The following is a 21891-nucleotide window of genomic DNA, read 5'->3' on the forward strand; positions in this document are numbered from 1 at the left end:
TTACATAATGACGCTTTTTATTCTCTATGCCTCCTGCCTCATGTTTGTACATTTATTGTAGGCCATTATATTTCCGTTTCGTTTTTGGCTGCTTTTTTTTCTTGTTTTGCTGATTGTTTCAAGTCTCGTTTTGAAAATTTCCTTCCATTAGATTTTTTCCAGTGTCTGGGAATATGTAATTTTTTAAAACTTAACAAAAAATGACTTATGTACAATACATGTATAAGACATGTGTACATTTATTTACTGTACAATGCAATCAAATGTCAAGAGATTGAACTGGCTACCTTGTTTGTTTTGCATGATTTCCGACATCAGAGTCATTGCATAGACATGTGCAATATCTGTGAACTTCCTCGTATATTCCGTGATGAACCTTAGGCCTGAACCAAATCGTGCGGATTGATTTATACATCCGAGTTATATTTGCAAGTCAATCGGTATTCGTGATATTCCATTTGAATAAATTAAATATGGAAACAGGAAACATAAATGGACAAAGACTGTCGCTTCTATAAATAAAGTCAATGTCTCCCATATCAAAATTCTATAACTAATCTTAATTGAATAAAAACTTGATCAATATACATGTATATGTCAATTTAATCAATCATTTGGTACTTCCTGTTCATATGCTATCAAATATTACTTACATTTATTTTTTTTAAAAATGTAAAAGAGCATTAAAAAGATTTCCATTCTGCTGTTTAAATTCTATACTCATACCAAAATATCAACTAGGATATTTTATAACCATAGTTATACAAAATATCCTACTTGTACACGCATGTTTAATCAAATAAGCATGGGTAAGTTAATTCCCATTGCGTTTCCTGTGAGAAGCAAAGCGACACATGGAGAAATAATTTTTTATTGTGTTGACAAATATCCAGATTTACAGACATATTCAGTCAGGTGGGGGTCTCACCTGTACAGAAACAAACTCAGGTGTCCCCGTCTTTCACAGGTAACACAGGTGTGTTACTATTACATAACATTATTGCACATGTAAAACATACAAAGGACATTTCGTGTACAAGGACCTACACGTGTGTTTGTTTCAACTATATTTTTGTTGAAAATGGTGTGCATACAAAAAAAAACAACAAAACTTTAATTTTACATTATTATATATCACTTATTTCATTATTTAGTTAATCATTAAATAAGACACAATGAATTAAGTTTTTTTTAACTCTACTTTCAAATACTTGAATGTGAAAAATGGCATTTTCACAGCTTCTATGATATCTAGAATTTCATATAAACGCATATACATTTATTTTCTTTTTTGGGACATTTTTTTCAAAATAATTCACAAAGCTGAATAATGAAATACTAAAGCAAACATGGCAAACAGTTAAACATGATAAATGCCCACATAGTTCCTTTGTAATTTCATCTGTAACATGCCCTTCAATAAGATCTAATATGACTCTTTACAAATAACTAGTGAATTTTAAAATGTTCATGATTCATGACAATTGAAACATTAAAAACTATCGACTACACATACATCATGTTTATAAGGTCATATCTGAAAGACTGAATGGACTCGTCTTTTACAAAGACCATGATAAGTTGGGGCTTAAATCATTTCGTGAGTTAAATGACTAACTCATACATATACCTTTGATATAATACAACGATAATGTTTAGTGTCATACACATGATAATAATGCCGGAAGTCTTTTGTAAAGACTTGTCAACCAAGAGGGCGGGTTTTTTGACCGCCAATCATTCAATTGAAATGCATACAATGTGTGAATTGCAAAGGCAATATGTCATGTTTAATTTATTTTTCTAATAACCTGTATATTCTCTTGATAATTGTGGGTATATCATGTCTGCATAAACCTGATATCATGTCTGCATGAACCAGATATCATGTCTGTATGAACCATATATCATGTCTGCATGAACCATATATCATGTCTGCATAAACCAGATATCATGTCTGCATGAACTAAATATCATGCCTGCATGATCATGATATCATGTCTGCATAAACCAGATATCATGTATGTGTGAACCAGATATCATGTCTGTGTAAACCAGTATCATGTCTGTGTGAACCAGATATCATGTCTGCGTGAACCAGATATAACGTCTGTGTGAACCAGATATCATGTTTGCATAAACCTGATATCATCATATCTGAACTTTTTATCATCAAACAGTAAGGTTATGATATCTTGATCAAGTTTTATGCTTTCCATCATCAGTTCCAAATATCATGTTTGACCCAGGTGAAAATAGTATTTTGCTGATCAGTTTAACACTGATGAAGTTTTTACATGACAGCACTGGTTATGGGAGAGGGGGTTTACAGGAGTAACATTTCCCCACCACATCATGATATCATATAATCAAATCTTAACAATATATTTAAAAGGGATAATTCATCAAAACAAATTAAAACAGAAATTTTAAGAAAATATGGTTCAAGTGTGTTCATCTGAATTTCTAAAAACTTATTATAAGAAAACATCAAATTTTCAAAGAAATATGAAATGAAAAGAGCGCAGAGTTTTAAGTTTCTGTTCTCATAACAATATAAGCTCTTCTACATGCACAATGTAATAAACAATTTCTCTTGTATATTAACAGAACTTGATTGAATTTACATGACATATAGGGAAACATAACAACAACACAAGCACAAGTATATTTAGAAGGAAAAAAAGGATTTATATTCTGGGTAGCGGGTACTGTCAGATTTATTAACCTAATCCATGTACCGGTACATGAACCATATCTGATGTAAGCACTTTCATTTAAATTTTAAAAAAAATAACGGCAAAACTTTGACTCGCTGCGCTCTTCTTTGATTTGTGACCAACTATACAACAAGTAAATAATTTAATCTCAGAACTATATACTAAATGCATACTTTCATAAACAGGTACCGGTTTGTAACCATGCAACCTTTTCCAATCAAATATTTTCAATTTGCTATAAATCACACATTCATTTCAATAAAAATATCATCAAACCTAACAATACCAGCAAAAGAATTCATAACATTTAAAACCCTGCTGGCTTTTAATTTCTTAATAAACAAAAATATGCCCCTGAAATATCAACGAACATGTAAAATATTTTCTCAACGAAGTCTTATTCACGAACAAGATTAACAAAACATGTGTTACCATGGCAACCATTAACTTATTTTGTTCACTTAAAGGATTGATCTCCCTTTTTCCCGAGAGAACATTACTGAGTAAATTAAACATAATACAAAGCATAAAAAAGTCTTGATATAAAAAGTACAAACTAAATTCTTTAAAAAAAACACAAACAGAAAGACTTCAATCAGGTTGTTTTGTCGCCAATTTCAGGTGACACTATCACCTGAACCACGTAGCTCTTTGGAATCTTTGCGTCCTCCACCCTCAGTTTATCTCCTAGCAGACGTCCAGCGAAAAACCAGCGTTGCCGTTGCGGTTCAATGCCCATTTCATCACAGATTCGTTTTTTGAGTTTCAACACAGTGTCCGTGGTCCTGACGTACAGTTTAAGGTCTTTGTTGGAGGAGGAAATTCGGAACTTGATGGGAATCTCTAATCCTGGGGACTGGTTCTCAGAATCTCCGCCGGCCTCACTTTCACTAATGTCCTCAATTAAGTTTGTGGGAGCACTAAGGACATAGACAGGGAGTTGATAGCGATTTCCTAACTCATCGTAACTATCCATCAAGGTCCCTGTAATTCAGTGTGAAAAAAAATTATTATTTGTAATAAATAAATGAAATTTTTTTTTGGTTCATAACTTAAATGTCTTGCAATGGGCATTTGGAATACTGTCCATAGGTACATGTTATAACCTAAAGGTTCTAATTTCACAAAATAAGATAACTACCTACTAAGAATTCTACTACTTAGAACTCAGTAGTTAAAGACAGCTAATTAGCTTTCATTTTGTTTTGTTTCAAACTTTCAAAACCTTGTGACCAAATTTTTGCTGAAAATCACCCAATTTTCAGTGAACACAAATTTGCATGATCTTTCAAGTCATAAAAGAATACAATAGCTTAAACCTGAAACAAACAAATGTACATCACAAAGAAAATCAAAACTCAAATTTCATGAAATTGTTTACAATATAATTTTATAACATAATCAAAGAATCACTGACTTACAAATAAAAGGAAATATGAGCAACAATGAAGATAAAATAAATATCAAGATACCATGTGGGAGTGATATGTTGGCCCCGTCTATAATGGCCTGTGCTAGGGAATGGTCCCCTGTCTCCAGGGCATACGCTGCGGCTTTGAGTGCATCCCAGATCTCTTTCCTCCCCTCAAAGGCGGGGGCTGTGTCCCAGAACTCATCACGTTTGGACCGTAGCTGACCATCTGTCAGTGGAACCTCGCTCTTCCATTTCGGTTTTTCTGGTTTCAAAGGTTGGTTCCGCCCTATAGAAACTAAGTGAACATATACCAGGATAATTTGCTGTGTACGTAACGTACCACTTTTAACCTATTCCTTATACTGGCGGTAAATGTTCATTCCACACCAAACTTTATCAAACCCACGTAGAAATAAAATTGAATGATGTTAATCCAAGTAATAATGCTTGCTGATCATTGACCAATCAATATGTTACTATTAAAAGAAACTGTGAGGTTGTTTTAAAGTGATTCAGCCTAGCTAGTTCAAGTACCGGTATATTTCTTTCAATCTTTGAATACAAAATATAAAATCTTCCCTTTATATAATGTATGTGATGTTCATACCGGGTATTAAACAGTGATATCCTTAGAAATCAAGAAAGATTTATAATGAGTTTTAAGAGAGCATAATTAAATGTGTATGTGATAAAGTACTACTGTATTTATAAAATTAACCAAATACTGTTTATACAAGTACAATTACATTTTTACTAGCACTAACTATACAGGTATGTACCCAGGAAGTTATGTGTTTAACCAATGTTCTCAGTAAGCAATTTGTTCATTTTAAAATTCAGCGAATCAATCAAATTATTGTAACAAAGACAAAATTGCCTTTGCTGGGATTTGAACCTATGTCTTCTAGCATGCACATCCAGCACTACCGATCGAGATAAAGAGTTAACCTACTAGCCAGAACTAGTAGAATTGCCATTTATATAAAAGCTGACTCTATCACATTGTTCCTCTCCAAGGAAAGAGTCGCCAACACCTATGGGACAAAGAACTGGAGACAATCTTTCTCTCACCCACCAGAGAATACCCAGGCCCATTGTTAGTTGCCAGATGTACAGGATGAGGGAAATAATGACCAACCAGACCAGGATTTGAAAATGTGGACCCCTGAGTCTCTAATCAAGTATACTCTATCAAATGAGCTGTCTGGTCACATTCTTTAAGTATCTGGAGAATTTGAATCTGTCTGATTGTCACATTCTGCCCCATAAATGATCTCTACGTTCTTTCCCCTGGCAGGGGGCTAACCTTTCAGTTCCAGGGGTTGGCATAGCACCACATTCATCATTGGGTGCCAAATGTTAACACTAACAGAGTCAAATACTGCCTTTGCTGGGGTTTGAACCCCAGTCCTCTGGCATGAAAATCCAGCATTCTACCGGTCTAGCTAAGAGTTAACCAAGTAAACCAGCTAAAGAGAGCTCTAGTAGGAATGCCATATACCAGACTCTACCACACTATGGCCATTTTATTTGAGACAGCAATGCCAATTTTGTAACATACAAATTAGCATTTTGCTTGCAGTATGAGTTTTGTAAATAATCATCAACGTAATTTGTTAAAGTAACAAGAGCTGTAGACTAGAATAGGTCTATTCTTTCAATAGCAGGGTTTAAATTAGAATCCATATTAATCTTTATTAAGTCTGCCTGGATGATGAACTATTCACTTCAGTACAGTGTCAAAATCACTGCGTGGTACATATAAAACTCAAAATAAACACACTGAAAACTATGAATTCATATCAGACTTTTGTAAGAAATGAGGTTGGCGCATCAGCTGATATACTTAAAGAGTTCAAGTTAAAGTGAAAGGGGCAGAATCAACAGCTGGGGAAAACAACGATACCTGCCGCTTCCGACGACTCCCCCGAGGACGGACCGTTTTCCCGATTCGACCCAATACATCCCCCCATTTCAAACAGGAGGCGTATTGAGTGTATATGGTGAATTCGTTACAGCCGAAGTGGGTTTGACGCAGTCTATTTTCCCTTATTTTTTTGACGTCCAGTCCAAAATATTGATGTGCCGGAGATCGTGAAAGCTGGATTTTGATTGGTCAAAAATAAAAATATAAATATTATTACCAAAACAAAGATACATGTTAATGTGGTATCATACTTTATTAAATCGAATCAAATTCGGTTTTCAGGATCCTTAAAGTGCTAAAAACAAAGGAAATTTAACATATTTATAAACAATATGGAAAACATAAAAAACCTACATTCATAAAGGATTTTTTTCCGAAAAGAAATCATAAATTTTTTTGTAAGATTTAAAGTTATCATTACAAATTTAAGTGAAAACTGTTTTAGTAAACACATGTCATAAAAAGTATTATCATGCAAATTATCTGAAGTGAATATGCATGGTATTATGCATTTAAAACTAATTCGGAATTGTTATTTCTGTACAATAAATGTTCACCGAATATATATCCATTTAAAGATGTCTGCGCCCATGTGGAAGAGTGAAGTTGAAAAATATATCAAACTTTTGGAAAATTCTGCAGTTGAAGTCCTTAGTAATGGTGTGTTAAACTATGAATAGTTATATTTATATATGTTCTGTGGAATTTTGAACAAATTTTATATTTCAAATAAACCTTTTAATAAAGTTATTGAGTCAACACTGTACCAAATCTACATAATTATGAAATCGTGTAAATTGAATAGAAAAGGATGACAGTGACTGATTTTAACCTTTATGAGTTTTAGGGCTTCAAGGAAAATCTGTTTCTCTTCTTGAACTCGTGGAAAGCATTGGGTAAGTTTGTTTGTTTGTGATTAATCATGCAGTGAAAAAAGTCTAAGCTATCTTGCATATCATTATTTGTAAACAGTGTAACTGTTAGATCAAGTGGGATTTTTTGGAGTTTTAACAGTGCAATTTGATTTTTGTGAAAGAGAAAATAAACTGTGTAAAATGCACATATAAAATGCATGTTACCATTAAGCCTTGCTTTGTGACACAGGCTTTGCCTCCTCTTGCTTCACTTGATGAAAACACATTCAGCAATTTGAAACCCATTTCATATTTAGAGTCGAAAATGTATTTGCTGTTCACTGTGCAGCTAAGCTTAATTATAAGCATACATGTACTTAAACATCAAATGTTTATTCTGAAATCTGTATTTACCAGGGAGCATTTGACCAGTGAGGACCATGAGATCAGGGGACGTGTGATCAAGTTACTGTCCGAGGTTCTTGGCAAGCTTCCAAACACTGTCCTTTCACCAATGGAAGGTATTTTGATATTAAAAAAATTATGATCTTTGAGATTTCAGCTTGCAAAAAAAAGTTATACAGATACATGTTTATATGTAACAGGTAAATAAATGCATGGTCTCAATGAAAAAAACCTGCTGAAGAATTATCATTGTGATTTTTTTTTTCTTCAGTGAAGACAATGGTGACTTACCTTTGTGAGAGACTTCAGGATCACCACTCCATTCAGCCTCAGGCCCTCAAAGGCATTCTGACTCTGGTAGGGCAATAACAATTTCATTTTGACTGCATGCTAGTTTATCTGTTATCTAGAACTTCAACCATTTTAATGTGACCTGTAGAAATTCTTATGCTACTTGAAAAAATATTCCCTGTTTAATGTATATTGTGTTACCTCCTGGTAATAAACTAAGTATATTAATGGATATATTCTAGATTGGTTCAAATATTCAAGAAAAAATCTATACATTCTCTCTCCTTGTTGTTTAGATCTTTTATTAAAAAGCTACAAGCTTTCAAAAGTATTATTTCATCCTTTCATGATGGTCATTCTTTCAAAGGTAAAGGAAATACAACTTTCAGAAATTTACATACAAATATATGCTTTGTCTTGCAGATATAATATTTCAAGCTAAGGCCTAAAAAAAAAAGTTGTGTGTTTAGGGTAACCCGACCTAACCTACAAAAATGCCCCAATCCTACCATTTTTAGATGTCAGTTTTTATCCGATTGTGAATTTTATATTAAAAAATCTGTTTTTAAATATGAAACAAACAAACATTCTTAGGATTCATGCAGAAAAAAAATATGATAAAATAAAAAAGAATCCCTACCTACCTAACCTACCGGTAATTTTTTCATCAGTGTTACCCTAAACACACAATTTTTTTTGAAGGCCTAAGTGATAACATGTATACCGGTATATCATGATTTTTCATGTTTGTGTTGTCAAGGTGACAGGGAGTGGATCAAATCTCCCTGACGGGTGTGCCGATATGATATGCCGCTCAATATTCAAAGAGGTTCAGGTTCAAACCCTATCACAGACAGACAGGTGTGCAGTGTACAACATTTATTCCACATTACTCAGCCATAAACTCCCAGGTAAAATCCAAATCCAGAAAATGTTTCCACAGATACTGATACTAATTTCAGAATTGTCTGCAAGACTCTCTTTTTTTAAAGTATTGAGTTGTTTTAAAAATTAAAACAGATCTTCAAAAGAAGGGCATTGACTTTGCGTTTGTATTGCAGAACTACAGAAGATGGGAAATGATTTTGTGTTTGGCTTTATTCAGTCCATGGATACAGAGAAAGACCCTCGCAATCTCTTATTGGCATTCCACTGTGCTAGAACCATCATTCTGAATTTCTCTTTAGGTAAGCAGTATCTATATTTTGTCAGTAATTTAGCAGTAATCACATTTTTGCTTCTCTTGTGCAGTATCGGGATCACTACATTAAATACAAGCTAATTTATACCTGTACCATATTTCTAAAAAATATACTTATAATCCTTGTTCTGTGAAAAGCAAATTTGTGTACCACGGTATATGCTAGGTAATCAGATGTTTGAGAAGTTTGCTCAAAATTTTCAGTGTATATATGCATTCATTTATGTATGTGCCACACAACCTATCCTGTCATTGCCATTGTTTTCCAGGTCCCTTTGTGGAGGAGATGTTTGAGGTCACTTCTTGTTATTTCCCCATAGATTTCACTCCGGTAAGACTATGGCTCCAACATCTGTAGTGTCTTGTTTTTTAGCTTCTCAGTTACCCCAAAGATTGTTCACTGTTTTTAAAAAGAAGTTGTAAGCATCTTCTACAGGAATAGATGACAAATAAAATGCACAGTCATATATTTGTATAAAAAAGATCATTGTGTAATGAACTCCTGATATTTGTTATTTCTCTTGCACATGGAACCAACTTGCGCCTGATATGCAAGATTTCAAACTGTAATATCATATTTTTCAGCCACCCAACGATGAGTTCCGAATCACTCGGGAGGACCTGATCTCCGGATTACGTGGATGTCTGTCAGCCTGCCTGGAGTTCGGACCTTTGGGTGTTCCCTTACTTCTTGACAAAATGCAGTCGGATGTTCAAAGCGCCATATTGGATTCCCTGCTTACACTGGTATATATGTCTTTTTGCATGAAGAGCAATAATTATTGAAGACATATTAAAATGTTATAAGCTAGTAATCTGCTATAGCTTAAAGCTATAGCAGATACTTTTTGGCAATTGTAAATGTATGGTAGACTGCTAACACATCAACCTTCTAGGATTCAATATTATTGACATGTTTACTGCCTTGAGAGTGTCTTCTTCCCTACCCATAATATATGAAACAAATTTTGGATGAAATCTAACATCACCTAAATACACACTCCCAAAAGAACAATTTAAACTTATGATTGTGTGACGATCAATGCTGTATGCAGGGAAATATTCGCCCCCGTTTTATTTTCGACCCCTTTCGCCTTCGTTGTCAGCTGTCAATTTTTAGACTGAGCAAATACCTGTACTTATGTCTCAGTTTATCTCTCTTAAATCACAAATGTATCTGAGCGAATTGAAGACAGAACAAAACTGTTGGAAAGTGTAGAAGGGCGAAAATTACATGGGGCGAAATTAAACTGCATACAGTACATGTATAGTCTGATAAACTGAACAATTATTGCCAAAACCAGCTTGAGATTTATAGTTACTGTACATGTACATGGATTTACTTTATATATGACCGTAATTGTAATTGCAGGCTGAGAGTGCTGTTGTGTATGGATCAAAGTGTATAAAGGAGTTCCAGGCTCCTCTCTACAGGTGTATCAAACAGGAGGTGAGCACTGACCAATCAAAATGCTTATAATTATGTAGGGGTCAGTGAGACATAAATGAAGGGGAGAATGGACTTTGAAAACTAACAATTCATTATCTGCAGTACATGGAATGCATGTATGTACATTTGTTTCTTATTATTATATATCTGTGGGCATAAATTTTCATCAAATTTAATGATTTAATGAAATTGACAGTTTCAAGGATGAGTAAATTTTGTGGCCTATGATTCGATTTATACAATGTGTTAACTTGTTAGATGTTCCACTTCAATGACAATTCATTTCATGGGTCAACTCAACAACAGATTCAATGAAAGTTGGCATTGAACGAATATGAATGAAACTTGAAACTACAGTACTGTGATATCATCATTGTTCTTGGGGGACCAGTGTTTGTGGCTTTCCTGGGTAGCCCTTGTTCATCCCCAAGAATGTATATGCAAGCATATGTTTAATATTTATTTACAAAATGGAACCTGCTGCCAACGAAATTATGTCCCCACAAAAAAAAAAAAATTTGGCTACCCACAAACATTGACCACCACGAATAAATAAGATTTTACAGTATATGATGTACATGTATGCATTGTGTTTCAGATATTTAGTCCTAGGACACCAGAGCTGGCGTCAGCTGCAGAGACTGCCCTCACTGCTATGTCAGCCACCTTGTCCCCACAGGTATCTCAATGTCCTAGTTCTAAATCAAAAGCTGCCCAGCTAATTGAAACCTTGATAACCCATCTTTCCTTTTCACCCATTAGTCTATCTCTCTCTCTCTTTCTCCCTCTCTCTCTCAATTAAACCCAAACATATAGTCATTCATAATTCATATTAGGTGTATAATTTTGAATTCATAATTAAGATATAATTTGATATAGCTGTCATTGTTATCTGTTGTAGCCTGGTCTTTCTACAGAAGATTCAGATGTAGATGTTTTTATCAAAGAAGTCATGCAAGGTTGGTTTGAGATAAGCTAACATTTTTTTAATGCCAGATTTCAAAGATTGTGCTACATGACATATATTACTTTTTGTGTGCCTTTTTGTTATTCCACTTACAACTTTAGCCTGTCGTAACTGATTTATGAACGGATGAGACAAGAATTCATGTAAATCTTCTTGTATGTGCTAGGTTTCAAGAATAGATTTTCTGTTTTCAGGCAGTGCTTTATGTGATGCTAAGTATAGAAGTTTTGTTTTTCAGACAGTAAACGTCACTTCCTGGACGAGGACCTACGACTGTTTGTCCCCTCCTGTCGCCTGCTCCTTGCCCTGGCCCTGGGGTCAGACCATGCCTGCTGTGCTGTGGTCGGTCAGACAGTGCCCCTCCTGGAAGATTTATACAACAAATTTACCGGGGTGAGTGCCAATCAAACTGTAAAATAATAAATGCATTTTCATCTATTTTCATGAATCAGAGTTATTGCCCTTTTGTAATGTACACTGTTAGAGACACTGCTTGCTGTAAATGACAAAAACAGTGTAATTATAAGAATCATTAAATATACTGTTATTTTAAAAATTTAAATGCACGATTATATTACCTAAAATCTGATTTGTGCCCAATTATTTAATGCACCAACTCACAAAATCCATTGTTTTGTTTTTTTAAAAAGGCTTCTTATAAAAAAATCATACAGCTTTGCTAAAACTGCGTAACTTTAGTAGTTAGACTGCAAAAATGTCCCATTGAAATACAGATGATTTTATGAACAATTTTATTGCTTTTATTTTTGTAGGCAACCCAAAGAAAACAGATAATAGAAATGCTAGTCAAGTTTTTATGCTGCTGCAAGACCTTTGCTGGAGGAAAGGGTAGGTAATACTTGAGGTTATGTGTGAGTGTAAAAGAGTACAAGTTTTGTCATTTGTTGCGTTCTAGCTAATGTACGGCATGTGTGAAAGATGTAACCCCTAAAAAAGTTTCTTTAATATTTGTTTCACCAGGCCCTTCCATCAGCAACTGTCCTCAAGTCATTACTCAGCCTCAAGTCTGATTATTGACCTCAAATTTATATATTTATTTTAAGGATTTGAGGAAATAACTGAGTTGAGTGATTTGAAAGCAGAGCTGGATCTTTAAATCATCAAATGATGATTTAAAACTCTAAAATAAAATATGCAAGTGGTATTCTATTTGTCAAAATCACCACTTAGGTTTTACTTTAAGTTAACTAGTTACTGTCACCTTTGAAACAATGTACCGGTATTTAATTTCATTATTATACTGCTAATATAAGTGCATTTGAAAATACACATAATATAGAAAGCAAGATATATAAGAAACGATTTTTATTGGCAGCTCCCAAAGTTGTATCAGAAAAGATATCATCTTCTCTCAAGATTCTGATGTCGTCAACATCACAGTTGAATGGAACCTTGACCTCAGCTGCAATTCAAGGTCTAGGTCAAGTTTTGACCTTGCCTGGTGTTCTCACATCGGAGGATATGAAAACGTCCTGTTGGTGCATTCTAGAGCAAGTTTTGAACTCTGAAGATAAACTTGTAAGGTAAGGGGAACCAGTTTAGTAGTTAAAAAAAAACCAATGTATATACTAGATAGAAAGTATAAACCTGAGAATGAATGGAGGAGATATCCATTAGCTCTTAACAAAAAAATCCTTGTGACAAAAGAATAAATCCAACATACATGTAAAACATTGGAAACTTGACGCAATGTATTGCCCGTAGCAATACATTTACTTAATATGTATGTTTCAACACAAAGTTGCATCAGTGTGCATTGATCATATGAGAACATAAACAGTACCATTACAGGGTTATTTTCACCCTGTGTTATTTTCGCCCTTTATTTGCAAATGGTTTGTCCCATCTTGAATTCGCCCAGACAAAGTTGTGAATAAAGAAAAATACTTTAAGACGTAGGAATTCACCCAGTCTTAAATTTGTCTGCTGATGACGAGGGCAAAAGGTGCGAAAATTAAACAAGGGAAATATATGTATTTCCCGGCATACAGTAGTTGGTCAGAATGCATGTACCTGAGTGTTTATTTTTTGCATGACATTCATTCATATTTTTCTTTCATTATTTGATTGGTTTTCTATCAATCAGGAGTTCTTGTGTGGAACCTTGTAAGGAGATGATGAAAGTTTACCCGGAAATTTCAACAGAAATTCTACCAAAGCTTATAGAGAAAATTAATCCAGGTAATTTAATTTTCTTTCTTCTTACATTTATTTTCTATGCAGTGCATCTGCATATGAAATAACAAACACAATATATATGGTGCACAATGTATCAATTTTTACATAAACATTTCATATACTAGATGCATGATAGTTTCTTCATTCTCTTTAACAGAAGAAGGAGAGGCCATTTTGCCATTTGTTGCCATTTTTTCTGTCCACAAGAGTGTGATATCAAAGACAACTGAACAATTGGTGTCCAAACTACAGCAAGAATCTCAAGGTACTGTGTAATATGGGAACATCTTTTAAGATAGAAGATGAGCCTTACTCTAATTTTATGACATCTTTTTTAAAACCAACAGAAAGCATTTTTCGTACCGCACATTCCCCGAATACACCAATATCAATTTAAATTAAATTATACAAGGTCATGCATAAAAGGGCAATTTTTAGTACCTGAGCATGTTTATTGTTAGTCCAAGGCAATGAATGTCCAGTTTTCTTAATACCGTTGGTTCTGATGTGTTCCTGGCAAGTAAAATATCAAAATCGTTAAAAATTTACCTTAGCATGTTTACGGTGTGAATTACTAATAAATGTATTTAACATTTGGTTGTGTATTCTGTTTTGTGTTTTTGGCGGAAAATGGGGCCTGCTTAATCAAGTACATCGTCAAATGTAAAATTTATAAGTAAATAAATAGGTACATTCAGAAATGCGCTAAAACAAATCCACGCTAACTGGTTGAAAAATCGTATTTTGCCAAATATCATACATGCTAAATATAGTATGTTAACAGTATGTTACATTGATAAAACATAGCAGATTGCATTAGATTTGAAATGAATTTAAAATAAATTAAATAATTATTTGTAATTTTACTTTCAGCCATGAGTGAGTCAGCCCTACAGACTTGCCTGTGGATTACATCGTGTTTAGTAGACATTTCTGTGTATGCCAGAGGAAATTCGGACTGTGTATCTGTGTTGTCTTTGGAGACTGTGCCCGCTGTATACAGAATATGTGCGTCTAATGCTGTGTCTGATAATTACAGTGACGTCTTGTCTAGTCCCCAAGTACTTCAGACACTGTCTGTGTTCATCAAAAATGTCACCACCTTGTTAGATTCAGGGTAAGGTGGTTTATGCATCCCCAAAAAATTTTTGAAGTCAGGAGGAAACAGCAATGTTAACAAAAATTTCGATTTGATTTTGAAAACAAATTTTTTAAAAATAGTTTTAAAAATGTTTATACCGGTATATAAAAGTAATCCACTGTGTGTCATGTTTGTAGAACGTATGCCAGACTGTATACTTTGGTCACAAAGCTTTATTGTGAGGATTCTAACAGTGATACTACACAACAGAAGTCTTTCAGGCCTTTACAGGTACAGTTAATGTTTAAAAAAGTGCCAAAAACTTGTCTCATTGACAAGTAGAATTGTTTATTATTCAATGTTAACATATTCCATGTCTTCCTATCCCAATTTGATAGTAATGAAGGATAAAACTAACATTAGCAGATGGTTTAATGAAACAGTTCTCAAATGTTGAGAAAATCTAAAAACAAAAGAGTTTTGATGTGCTTTATAGATGACATCTATTTTGTAAAAAAAAAAGATTTAAACTTTTGAAACTTTATATTCTCCCAGTATCTACCTGCAGATTTCCTCCATATCATTATCTATTTGATACATTTATTAATTGTTTATCTTTATCTATCATGATTTAGGTGGATTCACCATCAGAACAGACTTGCCTGGTGACTCTCCTTACACCCACTCTCTGCTCCAGTCCTAAACAGGTCAGTGATTGTTTGCTTCTAGTTCCATTTGTCATAATTGAATTGGTGTGCAATATTTGAGAGAACAGATATGAGGAAAATATATATATATTGTATATATCATTGATATGTAAACCTTATAAATATTTTCATTTTAAACATGAATTTTATGGACACGCACACAAGTAAAGCTACCCCTAGAACACTTCAATTATTATGTTATTAAATGTATTTAAAGATGAGTGTGTATGTCCTAAATATTGAAGTATACATGTAAATGTTCAGTCTCTCTCTGTTCTTATGTCTGTAAATCTGTCTTGAATACCCATAATTTTTCTTCTTTTAGTAGGTTACATACATTAAAGGTTTTACACCTGTAACACCAAAAAAAATGAATTCATCTACACCTAGTACATGTATGTGTATTAATGTGAATAGTGTTTAACTTCTAGTTCACGATGCCTGACATCCAGAAATATCGAGAACTACTGACTGATCTGTCACTCAGAAGTAACCAAGACTACACCAGATCTGAATCAGCCAAATGTTTGGCAGGAATCTTAAATAAAGCTCCAGATGGTATGTTAATTTTTTTTTTTTTTTTTACTAATTTTGTATCGAACATTTTTAAAGCCCATGTACATGTACTTTTAATTTGAATGGTACATGCATATTAATTTTTTTTTCAGATCTATTACTTAGAATTTTTTCTAAACTTAAAAAAAATTGTGAAATCATTATTTTTATGTGATGCGATTTTTGCATTTGATAGATGAAGAGATGGCAGTGTATTTACAACAAAGACGAGACTTTTATGTACAGACCTTGACCTCTACAAGCACGGACACTTCCTGTCTGCAGCAGTGTGTCTGGGTCACAAAAGCTCTTGTCATGCGTGGCCATAAGGAGGCCAACAAGTTTGTAAACATTGTAAGTATTCTTTAAAGCCATCAAATGATAACAACAAATAAAATAGTGAAAATGGATAGCTAAGATAAGTTATCGAGACTTCGTTGGTAGGACATTGAGCTGTATAAGTATTGGTTGCAAAAAAGTGCTGATAAACTCTATACATTGTTCATTTATGTGCCACTTTATGTACTGTTACAGGTTTTTACTTGAACATGGTTTGATTTTCCAAACTTTTGAAGCTAATGAAAAATCACTGATTTCTATCAAAAATTTGTGCAGACTTTAACTGTAATTGACTAAGATCTCGGACAAATATTATAAGCAGACCAGTAGTATAAGTTGTGAAATAACACTTAGTACGTTTATAGTTGATGCATGTCAGCTTGAAACAAAACCCTGTACTCATTCATAGCAATGACAAATCTGAAGATGTTATGAAATCAATTTTTAAACTTTTGTTTTACCCAATGTATTGCATTATTTATTGCCATATTCCATCAAGTATTGCAATATGATTTTTCTGGTAATATCCACTTCTATTGTAAAATTAAATTACCTCTATTTTACCTGATTGAAGCTTCTTGGTTTGCTGGACAGTGAGTTCCTTGGTGACGGGGCGGCGGAGGGGGTGGGGGTCATACTCACAGTGTATGAGGATGTCCTGAATCCGTCCATGCATGCCAACATCCGCATGCTCTACAAACAGAGATTCTTCACCGAAAATTCTAGCCGCCTCACAGAGGGATTTCAAAATGCATCAGCAGGTAAGTTTATATTGCAACTGACAATGTTATATCCAATTTTATGGTTTTGGAGATTTTACCAAAAAAGATAAGTTTTTGAAATTAGCAGTGTTTGGATTGTTGCTCAATTGTGAAATGCATGTGTATGATATTGAAAAATGAGCAAAAGTATTGATAAGCATATTAACAAATGTTTTTTAAATGATAGAGCAAAGGTGCAGGAATTAATAGATAAAGGTATTGACCAAAAAAGCAAGGAAATCAATAATGCATTTAAATAAAATAACTGAAACAAGTGTATCACATATAACAAACAACTGGTTGTTTTTCCAGGGACAAAGAAGAACTATCTGATAGCCCTGTCCCACTGTCTGCAGTCTCTACCCAAGTCTGTCCTTGTGAGAGAACTGCCTCAGGTAATCATAGACTGTAAATTTTGGATGGCCAAGAAAAAAACTCTTTTTCACTTACAAAGAACTTTATGTACAAGTGTATATCAATAATCTCCTTTGTATTTTCAATTGTAAAAGACCATTTCCTGTTCTCCATTTTGGCCCAAGAGATATTTATGTAATTTACCCATTATAGATGAGCCCACATGCAATATATTAAAATATCTATTAGGCAAACAAGCCAATCAGAATATTTGAATATTATGATGTCTTTTGATTGTTCCTCTTGTCTATTCTACATGTGCCGTATTTTTTTTTGTCAGTTGTTCCCCTTGCTGGTCCAGTCCTTGCTGTGTGATAACGTTCAGTTACAACAGTCCACTATGGACGCGCTGTGTACAATGATCACTGATGCCCCCGACTTCCTGGTCAAACATGTAGACTCGGTGATCCCCCAGCTCCTGAAACTGACCACCTACAAACCAGCGATGGTAAGCTTGAGAGGTTGATGTCAGTAACGATAATATAACAATATAGTTTCATGAACAAAAAGTATGCGTTTTAAAATTAATAAAGTCAGTTTTATAAACACTGATTTAAAATTTCATTTTTTGACTAAGATAAAAAAATAATGACTGTGCTGTTTTTCTGGCTAAAAACTTCACAATTTATTAAGCATTGTATTTCCTCTTTAGTTTTAATGCTTGATTTGAGAATGGGAATATCTCAGTTTTCTTTATGTTATGAACCAGAGAGGTTCTAGTATACAGAAAGTAACTGACTGGCTCGTATTTACAGAGGGTGCGGACTTCGGCCCTGCGATGTTTGCTGGAGCTTGTTTCCCTGCCCGCCCCTGTGATCTTACCCTACAAACCCCAGGTAGTCAGGTCACTGGAGGGCGTGCTGGACGACAAGAAACGACTGGTCAGGCTGGAGGCTGTGAAAGCCAGGAACGAGTGGTAGGTTCAAAGGTCATCTTGATTTGGTTCAAAGGTCATATGATAAGGTTCATAGGTCATCTGATTAAAAATTTGATGGTGTCACATGTCTTGGGCAAAATCTTTCTTTTTTTTTTTTTTGTTCAAAGTTTGTTGTAATTAAAGATATGGCATTTATTGCAAGAAAATCAAGCAAAAAGGTTTTGCATAATGACACTTTTATGTTCTGTAAATATTAAAACAGTTACTGTAAATTTACCAAAACAGAATGTGGGATTTATTGAAGGAAAGCAAACTTTTTTTTATCTAGGGAGGTTATTGTGTGATATTGAAACTTCAAATTTCAACTACTTTTGAAGAAGTAAAATGTACTAATATATAGCTATATAATTCGAGCAATTTTATTTTAATGGTTTTAAAAAAAAATGTTTATAAATATCATTAATACGTAACATTATTATCATGACAAGTACTTTTCAAACCTAAGATGGATTTTACATCTCATTTTGTAACAAGTTTTGACTCTTGAAATGTTCTATTTCAGGTGTCTATTGGGAGAACCTGGTGGAAAAAAGTGACATGAAAGATAAATAGATCTAAATGAATAAATAAAAATAGTTTCTGTATATTAAATGTAAATAAACTTGTACAGATGTATCTCACCTAGCATCGCTGATTTAGCTGTCTAATGTTAATATTGTGGTATATGCTGTGGTATAAATGTACCTGTATTTGGCAGAGGCCACATATTTGCGAGATTTGCTTATAATAAATATGTACTGTAAAACTCTTGTGTGCAGTTTTTTTTATGCATTCCTATATTAATATAGGACCATTTGCTAAAAAGATGGGACCAATTGCAATAGCTTAACAACGTGTTTGGGGAAACCCCCACGCTAGTATCGCGCTATCATGCATGGAACATAATTTGCATGCATATCGGCTTTAAAACAAGGTTTCCTGAAAGTTATGGATAAGTGGATTTTCTAAAACTTTTCAGATAGACAACAGAGGTCTACTTATAAAGCAACACAGTCACTTAGAAAAAGTGCCTTATTTTACGAGTTTAATGAACTGGCGTACCCCTCGGGTGAATGTTAACCGCCCTATTAGTTAAATATTATTACCCGTTCGTAGAGCTTTCTCAAGTTACGTCTCATTATATAGAGAGGATAGAGTAAAGGGGTGGGTATTTCTCTGGGGTTTTTTTTATCTGTAATGCAACATTTGAACATTAAACGACAATTTCTTGTTAAATGTGTTAAAAATCCATTAGAATGTATTTTACTTTATCTTCCGACTTTTACGTATAAATATTTACATTTTCCAGTGTATTTGTTTGTGATACACTACGAATCGTTTTTGTACTATACATTCCAATAAATTCGAATGAAAGATACTTTTATCGTGTTAAATTGTAGAAATTATTTTTATTATTATATATAAAAAATAAAACAAAACAAAACCTAAAACGCACAAAGTTTGACAACAGATATAAATGTACAAAGAAATTGACACAAAATTGCTCTAGAAATAATATAACCAAATCAGAAACTGGAATTTGTTATTGATAAGATGCTTTTTAATGTTAAGGATGCTTTAAGAAAAATAACAAGAGGCAAAAACAATATGGTTTTTAGAAGAAGATTTTTAAAGAATACCAACGAAGGACTCTATGATATGGAAATAAATTGGCCCCCTAATGAACATAATCATTTTCTGTAATTCTTTCTTTTCTTTGTACACAAATACATCCAAAACTAATAAGGGACACACATATTTTCCTTGTTCAAGGTGTCGCTCTATATTTCCAATCCGAAAAAAAATACGAAAATTATCAATTTTTGAATGATTTTGATTAAATCATAAAATTGCGTAACTTCTGACGTAATAAACTGCCGATGGATGCAAACAATTAAATAAATACCGGTAGATAAAAAAAAATATGTTTTATCAATGTTTCTAAAATATAACGTAACAATTTAATGTACCCGAAACACTTAAAGAAATGGCGAATTATGGGGGCCATATATGACCTATATGATATACATGTATAGTTCTTTTCAATAATTTTTAATCATATCACATTTAAAAAGAGTGTTGCCCTTCATTTTAACAAATTTGAATCCCCTTCATCTTATGTTTTTTGGCCAAGTTTGGTTGAAATCGGCCCAGTGGTTCTGAAGAGGAAGTCGAAAATGTAAAAAAGTTTACAGACAAACGAACAGACGAACTCAGACGAAAGCTATACCATACAATTGAAAATTGAATTATATTACTTTGAATGTATATAGATACGACCTAGATTCTTGAAATTGCATTTACCACGAAAAGAGAAATTTCAAGTCACATGTACAACAAGAATGAAACGACTTTAATAAATAAAAAAAAAATATGAAAACCAATCTTTTTATATATTTTGATATATTGCTACAGAAAACAGCTACATTTAAAAAATAAATTCGTGATTTTAATTGTGGATATATCTACAGTTATGTTGGATACAAAGTATGACAAACTTCAGATGCTAAAAGTCAATGAACATTTATTTGGCTTGAGCAAACAATTAGTTTATTTTAAAGAAAATTCATTCATTTTTAATATCACACGACAAATATAAAGAGGAGATAACTCGTACCCTCTTTCTGTAGTTCACAAGCTATATATTTTATTAATTTCTACCACTTTTATTAAAAATCGAATAACGTGTTTTAATTTATACATTCAACTAACAAATTTTAACATTTCTGTTATTTTCTATTGATAAACTTAACCTTTTTATATTTAATTTAAGAGATAAGATTATAAAGAAATTATCATAAACATCATCATATAACTGTAGACGTCTGTTATAAATCGTAGACATTTTGTAGGTACCTTATGTACACGTTACTACTGAATGTAATAGACGGTATTCTTTTCAAATATCTCTAGAAGGCGACTGCAAAGTTGCCTAAAATAAAAAAGATAGGACAATCACACTCATTATTACATAATACAATCACACCTATATAACATTAATATACTGGTATTTAAAGGTGGTTATTAATATTCCATACAGAAATACCTCACAATATCATATTCTTTTAAAGGAATAACGATTTATAATCTGAGAGTATTATGATGTGAAAATTTTGGTCAGTGCGTGATCAAATCCAATAAAGCCCGGGGGGCCCTATGATGGATTTGATGACTTCATTTGGATTGAGAAATTGCGAACCAAGATCGTAATGTGCTTACTACGGCCCTTTTTGCATGCTTCTGTAATCCTTGTAGAAAGTCTATAGATGATTGTAATTCTCCTGAACAGGAATCAAATATTGACCTAAGAACATTTGTATGCTTCTATTAAGTTTACATTTTTCGGCAGAATATTATCACACTTGATTTAGCTGCGATAAATAAGGAATAAGGAATCACTCTTAAAGCTGAACACCGCTCGTAAATAGGCACTGTCCGCCATATTTCTCTTTAATCACTGCTGTCCCTACAGCTGTACAGGACAGACCTCTAAACAGTTCAAAGTACTTCGCTGTACAGGTCTCACCTGTGTGGACGTACATTTTGCGTCGCCGTGTTACCCGGTCGCGATGAAATTATCAAATTTTACACACTTTTTGAAGCCAGGAGAATACTTACATCAAATAAATAGGTCAATGCATTATTTACGAACAGAAAATGAACATAAGATAAGAAAAAAATGCATAGAAT

The 21891-nt window shown here is 33.5% G+C and overlaps 2 protein-coding genes across 3 annotated transcripts; one reads left to right on the forward strand and one right to left on the reverse strand.

Moving 5' to 3' along the window:
• Positions 1 to 3214: 3214 nt before the first annotated feature.
• LOC105336063 (ubiquitin domain-containing protein 2) lies at positions 3215 to 6232 on the reverse strand. Of its 2 annotated transcripts, none has more exons than XM_011440241.4 (3): positions 6041 to 6232; positions 4193 to 4420; positions 3215 to 3704 (listed from the first exon to the last, which is right to left on the reverse strand). In XM_011440241.4, the coding sequence occupies exons 1-3, from the start codon at positions 6105 to 6107 to the stop codon at positions 3316 to 3318; spliced, it is 684 nt and encodes a 227-aa protein (XP_011438543.1). In that variant the 5' UTR covers positions 6108 to 6232; the 3' UTR covers positions 3215 to 3315. The 2 variants fall into 2 exon arrangements, with proteins under 2 accessions (XP_011438543.1, XP_011438542.1); XM_011440240.4 differs by having other exon boundaries at positions 4193 to 4429.
• A 356-nt stretch (positions 6233 to 6588) lies between these two features.
• On the forward strand, positions 6589 to 18967 carry LOC105318909 (MMS19 nucleotide excision repair protein homolog). The gene is made up of 26 exons (XM_034473640.2): positions 6589 to 6721; positions 6909 to 6957; positions 7333 to 7436; positions 7592 to 7677; positions 8372 to 8522; positions 8673 to 8798; positions 9082 to 9143; positions 9398 to 9559; positions 10185 to 10262; positions 10861 to 10941; positions 11164 to 11221; positions 11468 to 11622; positions 12003 to 12078; positions 12566 to 12773; positions 13337 to 13431; positions 13586 to 13693; positions 14302 to 14545; positions 14707 to 14800; positions 15145 to 15216; positions 15648 to 15774; positions 15968 to 16125; positions 16685 to 16871; positions 17184 to 17266; positions 17566 to 17733; positions 18041 to 18201; positions 18725 to 18967. Exons 1-26 carry the CDS (start codon positions 6640 to 6642, stop codon positions 18756 to 18758), a joined length of 3009 nt encoding a protein of 1002 aa, XP_034329531.2. The 5' UTR covers positions 6589 to 6639; the 3' UTR covers positions 18759 to 18967.
• The last annotated feature ends 2924 nt before the right edge of the window (positions 18968 to 21891 follow it).

The sequence above is a fragment of the Magallana gigas genome, chromosome 8 (assembly GCF_963853765.1).
Source record: "Magallana gigas chromosome 8, xbMagGiga1.1, whole genome shotgun sequence".
Taxonomy (NCBI): Eukaryota; Metazoa; Mollusca; class Bivalvia; order Ostreida; family Ostreidae; genus Magallana; species Magallana gigas.